Source organism: Clarias gariepinus, chromosome 6 (assembly GCF_024256425.1).
Source record: "Clarias gariepinus isolate MV-2021 ecotype Netherlands chromosome 6, CGAR_prim_01v2, whole genome shotgun sequence".
In the NCBI taxonomy this organism is placed as follows: domain Eukaryota; kingdom Metazoa; phylum Chordata; class Actinopteri; order Siluriformes; family Clariidae; genus Clarias; species Clarias gariepinus.
The window spans coordinates 40,760,001-40,770,000 of record NC_071105.1 but is presented as its reverse complement, the minus strand read 5'-3'; the positions used below and the strand labels follow the sequence as shown (position 1 = coordinate 40,770,000).

At 44.2% G+C, this 10,000-nt stretch overlaps 1 protein-coding gene across 2 annotated transcripts in view; it reads left to right on the top strand.

Moving 5' to 3' along the window:
- slc44a2 (solute carrier family 44 member 2) overlaps window positions 1–10,000 on the top strand; it is an 18,503-nt gene that overhangs the window by 6,654 nt on the left and 1,849 nt on the right. The window contains exons 17-22 of one of the 2 annotated variants that reach the window (XM_053498442.1): window positions 4,349–4,452; window positions 4,596–4,669; window positions 4,789–4,859; window positions 4,946–5,034; window positions 7,654–7,738; window positions 7,959–10,000. The exon at window positions 7,959–10,000 is cut by the window's right edge and continues 138 nt beyond it. In XM_053498442.1, coding sequence (XP_053354417.1) covers window positions 4,349–4,452; window positions 4,596–4,669; window positions 4,789–4,859; window positions 4,946–5,034; window positions 7,654–7,738; window positions 7,959–8,731 — 1,196 coding nt within the window. In that variant the 3' untranslated portion in view covers window positions 8,732–10,000. The remainder of the gene's footprint in view (window positions 1–4,348; window positions 4,453–4,595; window positions 4,670–4,788; window positions 4,860–4,945; window positions 5,035–7,653; window positions 7,739–7,958) is intronic. The other variant, XM_053498443.1, reaches the window with a different exon arrangement.

Sequence of the window (10,000 nt, the reverse complement as noted above, 5' to 3'; positions counted from 1 at the left end):
GTGCATGGTGCTGGTGTGTGATTGGCTAGAGGTGTTAAGGACAGTGTTGGGGGACGTTAATTTTTAAAGTAACTAATTACATTATAAAGTGACTGTCTTTAAAAAGAAATCTGTTACATTACAGCGTTACTTCCTGATCAAAGTAACTAGTTCGAGTACTTTTCCACTGCAGAAAATAAAAACTCCTTTGTGATTCCTCATGCATGCTATCTCACCTACTAATCCCCCCATCTCACCTCCTAATCCCCCCATCTCACCCACTAATACCCCCATCTCACCTACCAATCCCCCTATCTCACCTACTAATCCCCCTATCTCACCTACTAATCCCCCCATCTCACCCACTAATACCCCCATCTCACCTACCAATCCCCCTATCTCACCCACTAATCCCCCCATCTCACCCACTAATACCCCCATCTCACCTACTAATCCCCCAATCTCACCTACTAATCCCCCAATCTCACCTACTAATCCCCCAATCTCACCTACTAATCCCCCAATCTCACCTACTAATACCCCTATCTCACCTACTAATACCCCTATCTCACCTACTAATCCCCCAATCTCACCTACTAATCCCCCAATCTCACCTACTTATCCCCCTATTTCACCTACTAATACCCCCATCTCACCTACCAATCCCCCTATCTCACCTCCTAATCCCCCCATCTCACCCACTAATACCCCCATCTCACCTACCAATCCCCCTATCTCACCTACTAATCCCCCCATCTCACCCACTAATACCCCCATCTCACCTACCAATCCCCCTATCTCACCTACTAATCCCCCCATCTCACCCACTAATACCCCCATCTCACCCACTAATACCCCCATCTCACCTACTAATCCCCCAATCTCACCTACTAATCCCCCAATCTCACCTACTAATCCCCCAATCTCACCTACTAATACCCCTATCTTACCTACTAATCCCCCAATCTCACCTACTAATACCCCCATCTCACCTACCAATCCCCCTATCTCACCTCCTAATCCCCCTATCTCACCCACTAATACCCCCATCTCACCTACCAATCCCCCTATCTCACCTACTAATCCCCCCATCTCACCCACTAATACCCCCATCTCACCTACCAATCCCCCTATCTCACCTACTAATCCCCCCATCTCACCCACTAATACCCCCATCTCACCCACTAATACCCCCATCTCACCTACTAATCCCCCAATCTCACCTACTAATCCCCCAATCTCACCTACTAATCCCCCAATCTCACCTACTAATACCCCTATCTTACCTACTAATCCCCCAATCTCACCTACTTATCCCCCTATTTCACCTACTAATACCCCCATCTCACCTACCAATCCCCCTATCTCACCTACTAATCCCCCCATCTCACCCACTAATACCCCCATCTCACCTACCAATCCCCCTATCTCACCTACTAATCCCCCAATCTCACCTACTAATACCCCTATCTTACCTACTAATCCCCCATCTCACCTACCAATCCCCCATCTCACCTACCAATCCCCCTATCTCACCTACTAATCCCCCCATCTCACCTTCCAATCCCCCTATCTCACCTACTAATCCCCCAATCTCACCTACTAATACCCCTATCTTACCTACTAATCCCCCAATCTCACCTACTAATACCCCTATCTCACCTACTAATACCCCCATCTCACCCACTAATACCCCCATCTCACCTACTAATCCCCCCATCTCACCCACTAATACCCCCATCTCACCTACCAATCCCCCTATCTCACCTACTAATACCCCTATCTCACCTACTAATCCCACCATCTCACCTACTAATCCCACCATCTCACCTACTAATCCCCCCATCTCACCCACTAATACCCCCATCTCACCTACCAATCCCACCATCTCACCTACTAATCCCCCCATCTCACCCACTAATACCCCTATCTTACCTACTAATCCCCCAATCTCACCTACAAATACCCCTATCTCACCTACAAATACCCCTATCTCACCTACTTATCCCCCTATTTCACCTACTAATACCCCCATCTCACCTACTGATACCCCTATCTCACCTACTGATACCCCTATCTCACCTACTGATACCCCAATCTCACCTACTTATCCCCCTATTTCACCTACTAATACCCCCATCTCACCTACTAATCCCCCCATCTCACCTACTAATCCCCCCATCTCACCTACTAATCCCCCAATCTCACCTACTAATACCCCTATCTTACCTACTAATCCCCCAATCTCACCTACTTATCCCCCTATTTCACCTACTAATCCCCCAATCCCACCTACTAAGACCCCTATCTTACCTACTAATCCCCCAATCTCACCTACTTATCCCCCTATTTCACCTACTAATCCCCCAATCTCACGTACTAATACCCCTATCTTACCTACTAATCCCCCAATCTCACCTACTTATCCCCCTATTTCACCTACTAATACCCCTATCTCACCTACTAATACCCCCATCTCACCTACCAATCCCCCTATCTCACCTACTAATACCCCTATCTTACCTACTAATCCCCCAATCTCACCTACTTATCCCCCTATTTCACCTACTAATCCCCCAATCTCACCTACTAATACCCCTATCTTACCTACTAATCCCCCAATCTCACCTACTTATCCCCCTATTTCACCTACTAATACCCCCATCTCACCTACTAATCCCCCCATCTCACCTACTAATCCCCCCAATCTCACCTACTAATCCCCCAATCTCACCTACTAATCCCCCAATCTCACCTACTAATCCCCCAATCTCACCTACTAATACCCCTATCTCACCTACTAATCCCCCAATCTCACCTACTTATCCCCCTATTTCACCTACTAATACCCCCATCTCACCTACCAATCCCCCTATCTCACCTCCTAATCCCCCCATCTCACCCACTAATACCCCCATCTCACCTACCAATCCCCCTATCTCACCTACTAATCCCCCCATCTCACCCACTAATACCCCCATCTCACCTACCAATCCCCCTATCTCACCTACTAATCCCCCCATCTCACCCACTAATACCCCCATCTCACCCACTAATACCCCTATCTCACCTACCAATCCCCCTATCTCACCTACTAATACCCCTATCTTACCTACTAATCCCCCAATCTCACCTACTTATCCCCCTATTTCACCTACTAATACCCCCATCTCACCTACTAATCCCCCAATCTCACCTACTTATCCCCCTATTTTACCTACTAATCCCCCAATCTCACCTACTTATCCCCCTATTTTACCTACTAATCCCCCAATCTCACCTGATTATCACCCTATTTCACCTACTAATCCCCCAATCTCACCTACTAATACCCCTATCTTACCTACTAATCCCCCAATCTCACCTACTTATCCCCCTATTTCACCCACTAATCCCCCAATCTCACCTACTAATACCCCTATCTTACCTACTAATCCCCCAATCTCACCTACTTATCCCCCTATTTTACCTACTAATCCCCCAATCTCACCTGATTATCCCCCTATTTCACCTACTAATCCCCCAATCTCACCTACTAATACCCCTATCTTACCTACTAATCCCCCAATCTCACCTACTTATCCCCCTATTTTACCTACTAATCCCCCAATCTCACCTGATTATCCCCCTATTTCACCTACTAATCCCCCAATCTCACCTACTAATCCCCCAATCTCACCTACTAATCCCCCAATCTCACCTACTTATCCCCCTATTTTACCTACTAATCCCCCAATCTCACCTGATTATCCCCCTATTTCACCTACTAATCCCCCAATCTCACCTACTAATACCCCTATCTTACCTACTAATCCCCCAATCTCACCTACTTATCCCCCTATTTCACCTACTAATACCCCCATCTCACCTACTAATACCCTCATCTCACCTACTAATACCCCCATCTCACCTACTAATACCCCCATCTCGCCTACTAATACCCCCATCTCACCCATGCCGTTTTTTCGCGGTGACCGTAAGTCCGGTTAAAGGGTCTTGTATAGTCAATCCCAATATGTGAGATAGGGGTATAACAGCAGGAATAACTTAGGGGGGTGGGGTATCGGGGCGGGGCTTGTAGGACGTCTTTCACACACACACAATAACGGATTGGGAATGACTGCTGTCTGGCTCACGGATTATACATTATTTGTATAAATAACAGATTACATTTTTGAAAAAGTAACTAAATAACTGAGACTTAAATGACGACCTGAGGCGTTACATTACTCATTACATCAAAAAAGTAATCAAAGCACTCTAACGCTAACATTTATACCGCCGTACACCCAACACGGGTTATGGAGGACGTCTCAGTGATTTGCAGGTGGTTATTATGACCTGAGTTCACTTCCTGTCGTTCCTGCAGGAGCTGAGAATAAATGTGCGAAGTTTCTGCTCAGCTGCCTGAAGTGCTGCTTCTGGTGTCTGGAGAAGTGTATCAAATTCATCAACAGAAACGCCTACATCATGGTACAGACACACACACACGCATATACACACACACACACACCCACACTAACACACACACACACTAACACACACGTGCGCGGGTATTGCTAATGTTGCAGATTAGCTTGGTGCTAAGCGTGTGTCTTTAACCTGTCACACACCAGGTGGCGATGTACGGGAAAAACTTCTGCACTTCTGCCAAAGACGCCTTCTTCCTCCTCATGAGGAACATCATCAGGTAGGAACACGGGGCGCTTTCACATGACGTCATCATCTCTGTTCTGTGTCTGTATGTGCATATAAACTGTGTGTGTGTGTGTGTGTGTGTGTGTGTGTGTGTGTGTGTGTGTTTCTCAGGGTGGCTGTTTTGGACAAAGTGACAGACTTCCTGTTGTTTCTGGGGAAACTACTGATTGTAGGGATTGTAGGTGAGTAAGTTGTGTGTGTGTGTGTGTGTGTGATATTAATCAGTGTGTTAAACTTTGTGTGTGTGTGTGTGTGTGTGTGAGATCAGGTATTGGCTCCTTCTTCTTCTTCACTGGGAGGATAAAGGCTGTGGAGGAAGCAGCACCTTCATTAAACTACTACTGGGTTCCTATATTGGTGAGGCGCACACACACACACACACACACACACACAGTGGTTGGAAGTGGACAGGTCCTGCGTGATCATTCTGATCTTGCTGTCCTCCAGTCTGTGTCTCCTGCTGCATCCACGATTTGTCTTGGAGAAAAAAAGTTAAAACTGATTTTAAATGTATTTTAGGCAAAATGTATTAAAAGTGCAGAGATAAAATTTCAAAAGCTTGTGTTAGGAGAAACAGGTAATGCATCAGGAGAACTACGAACATCAATCAGTGGGCGGAGACAAAAACATAACAGAACCAGAAAGCCGCAATATGAGACGTGGACATGGGGTAGAGTCAGGGACAGAGACGCTGAGGGTTTAGTCCCTGTTGATGTGTACACTGAGAGTCCTTAAACAGCGTGGTGTGGAACCAGTGCAGCGGATCAGCACTGCAGGGGATCTGGGAATCAGTGTTGCATCTTTAGATTAGATTAGATTAGATTAGATTGGATTAAACTTTAATGTCACTACCCATGTAGCTACTGTACAAGGCAACAAAATACAGTTAGCATCCAACCAGAAGTGCATTTTCACAGCGCAGAATAATTTGCATATATAAACTGTACTGTATACAGTGAGGTAGATCAATTACTGTGAGTACAAACGCGCACATGAATAATAAGTGGGTGCAATAAGGAAGGTATTGTACACTGTGATAAAGACTTGGAAAGTAAAGAGAGAAGGAGTCACAGTCTGTACAATGAGCACAAGCATTTACATGTATGCAATGAGAAAGATATTATGATGAATAATTTGCATATGTACACAGAAGGGGTTATATACAGAAGGGGTTATATACAGAAGGGGTTATATACAGAAGGGGTTATATACAGAAAGGGTTATATACAGAAAGGGTTATATACAGAAAGGGTTATATACAGAAGGGGTTATATACAGAAAGGGTTATATACAGAAAGGGTTATATACAGAAGGGGTTATATACAGAAAGGGTTATATACAGAAGGGGTTATATACAGAAGGGGTTATATACAGAAAGGGTTATAGACAGAAGGAGTTATATACAGAAGGGGTTATATACAGAAGGGGTTATATACAGATACAGAAGGGGTTATAGACAGATACAGAAGGGGTTATAGACAGATACAGAAGGGGTTATATACAGAAAGGGTTATATACAGAAAGGGTTATATACAGAAGGGGTTATATACAGAAGGGGTTATATACAGAAAGGGTTATAGACAGAAGGAGTTATATACAGAAGGGGTTATATACAGAAGGGGTTATATACAGATACAGAAGGGGTTATAGACAGATACAGAAGGGGTTATAGACAGATACAGAAGGGGTTATATACAGAAAGGGTTATATACAGAAGAGGTTATATACAGAAAGGGTTATAGACAGAAGGAGTTATATACAGAAGGGGTTATATACAGAAAGGGTTATATACAGAAGGGGTTATATACAGAAGGAGTTATATACAGAAGGGGTTATATACAGAAGGAATTATATACAGAAGGGGTTATACACAGAAGGGGTTATACACAGAAGGAATTATATACAGAAGGGGTTATATACAGAAGGGGTTATATACAGAAGGGGTTATATACAGAAGGGGTTATATACAGAAGGGGTTATATACAGAAGGGGTTATATACAGAAGGGGTTATATACAGAAGGGGTTATATACAGAAGGGGTTATATACAGAAGGGGTTATATACAGAAGGGGTTATATACAGAAGGGGTTATATACAGAAGGGGTTATATACAGAAAGGGTTATAGACAGAAGGGGTTATAGACAGAAGGGGTTATAGACAGAAGGGGTTATATACAGAAGGAGTTATATACAGAAGGAGTTATATACAGAAGGGGTTATAGACAGAAGGGGTTATATACAGAAGGAGTTATATACAGAAGGAGTTATATACAGAAGGGGTTATAGACAGAAGGGGTTATATACAGAAGGAGTTATATACAGAAGGAGTTATATACAGAAGGGGTTATATACAGAAGGGGTTATATACAGAAGGGGTAATATACAGAAGGGGTTATATACAGAAGGGGTTATATACAGAAGGGGTTATATACAGAAGGGGTTATATACAGAAGGGGTTATATACAGAAGGGGTTATAGACAGAAGGGGTTATATACAGAAGGAGTTATGGACACAGGGAGCAATAAATAAAGATATATGGCCTAATAAAATTATATGCATATGAATATACACACAGAGAAGGGTTACATACAATGAGTGCAATAGTTATTGATGAGGAAACATATTTTATACCCTGATTATATTATTACAGTAGAGAAGGTTTTATACACGTGTGTGTAAGTGGAATGAGGAGGTCATTTTATACAATATGTGCATCAGTTATGAATGGTGCAGTCCTGAGTGTTCAGGGGTTAAAGCTACGAGGTACTGATCAGCAGGTTGGGGGTTCGAGTCCCAGCCCTGCCACTGTTCTGGGATCTTGAGCAAGGCCCTTACCCTCTTGGCTTATTTTTTCTTTAGGTTGCAAAGATCATGAACTGGAGTGTGTTGTTACGGATGACTTCACAGCAGTGAGGATGATGACGATGATGTCACAGTTTTACCCAATTTGTCTGTGTGTGTGCTTTTCTCTCCAGACGCTGGTGTTTGGGACGTACGTGATTGCGCACGGCTTTTTTAGCGTGTACGCGATGTGTGTGGACACACTGTTCCTCTGCTTTTGTAAGTGTGAAAGCTTTTGTTTGTGTGTGTGTGTGTGTGTGTGTGTGAGTTGGCTGTTCATGTGCATGCAAGTTTCTCTCCTCTCTTTTTCACTTTCCACATTTTCTCTGATACTTTTGCTTAGCTTTAGAGCTAATACGTTTCTCTCTCCTCTTCCTCTTCGCCCCGCTGCCGTCTCTCTGCTCTCCTAACAACCTGCTAACCCACTGAAACGCTGAAGGTGAGGACCTGGAGAGGAACGACGGCTCCACTGAGCGGCCGTACCTCATGTCCCCCAGGCTGCATGACATTTTATCTGTTAGTAAAGTGACAGAGGATGAAGAAAGGAGAGACGGAGGAGAAGAAGAAGTGGCTCTTCAGGAAAACGGAGAAGTGCAGCTTAAACAGCAGGAGAGGTTCAAGCAGGAACACGAGGAAGAAACACCGCTAATGCAGGAGACCGTGCTAAAGCAGGAGGTAACGCTAACACAGGAAGTGCCACTGAAACAGGACGTAACGCTAACACAGGACGTAACGCTAACACAGAACGTAACGCTAACAGAGGAAGCGCAGCTGAAAGAGGAAGTACCGCTAACACAGGAAGTGCCACTGAAACAGGACGTAACGCTAACACAGGACATAACGCTAACACAGGAAGCGCCGCTGAAAGAGGAAGTAACGCTAACACAGGAAGCGGTGCTGAAACAGGAATCACCAGAGCCACAGGAGACGGCGCAGAAAGAGGAAGCGGCGCGATCACATGATGCTAAGAGAGTAAAGGAGGAAATAAAAGAAGAACAGGAAGTAGCATTAGCGATGACGAGTCCTCAAAACGGCATAAACGGGATACACGAGGACAATGTGCAAGAGGCCGCGGAGTCACGAGAAGAAGAAGACAAAACGCAAGAAGAAGAGGAACATCAGGAACCCGAAGATCCGAAACCTCAGGAGAACGGTCCTCAGGAGAACGGTCCTCAGGAGAGCGAGACGCCGCTAACGCCTCAGAATGAGTGACGCAACACAGAGAACCGCCCACGTGCGCTGATGTTAAAGATTTCCAGTAAATTAGCATATTTCTGTGTAGCTGGTTGTAAATAAACCTCAAAGCGTCTCGTTCTGGATTCGGCTTCATCACACTAACGAACCAGCTAGTTAAATTAACTAACGCTAACTGACACTAGTGAGGGAGTAAAAAAAAAAAGAAGTACAACAAACAAGTAAATAAATCCTTAAAAAAACAGCATTAATTACGAAAAAACATCACAAGTAAAGAGGGGTGTCACATTCTGACCAATCACAAGTGGGGGCGGGGTTAGACACAGTTCCGCGTATTTCTTCTTCCTGTTAGCTCTGAGACGTGCAGCAGGTTTCATGTACGGTCGTTTAAGTCAGAAGGGTTGAGAACGGATGGTAACCATGGTAACGGCTGTCCATCTGTCAGTCAGTAAGCACCGCCTCTGTTTTTCAGGCTGAATGGAATTCTGGGATTGCTGTTTCCATGGAGACGCTCTCGGCTCGGAATGAAATGTGATAATAATATTTCCTGTTACCTATCGTGGTGTGTTGTGGACATGATAATCAGTGTGTGTGTGTGTGTGTGTGTGTGAGTGTATGTGTGAGTGTGTGTTGTGGTGTTGTTTAGGAATGCATTAGCGGTTTAGCATTGCTATGTTTACAAGATTCAGAACACAAGCTTGTGAAATAAAATGAAAATAATGTACCTATCTGCACTCGGTGGAGCTCGAGCTCGTCCTCCTGACGTCAGAAACACACAAATATGTCAATCTGATTCATTGTTTACGCGCTGAATGGTTTGCTAAAGCTAGCTAATTCGAATTAGTATGCGGTTCAAGCACTTGCTAGCTAGCAAACATTTTCTCCTGTCGTGCTCATTATAAAATAAAGACATGATGTCAGGAGGCACGACCACACCCACTGCCACGAGCACCGGTTTGGCCACGCCCACTACAGTGAATGTGATTGTTCTGCCTTCGCTCTTTTTCTACCTCTTTCCCATTTTTCTATCTTTGTATGTCGTTTATTGTGACTCAGTGAATAAACTCTCGCCTGCTTTAACTCCTTACTGAGTGCTAATGCTAATGCTAACATCCGCCGCACTGGCTGGATGCTTTACAGTCTTTATTGTAGGTGTGTCTAAAACACACACACATATACACACACACACAATTTTCTGTAGCAGTGCGTAATATTTTTATGTTTTTGTTTATTATTTATTAAAGTTTTTTATAAACTTTTATGTCATGATTTTGTACTTTAAGTGTT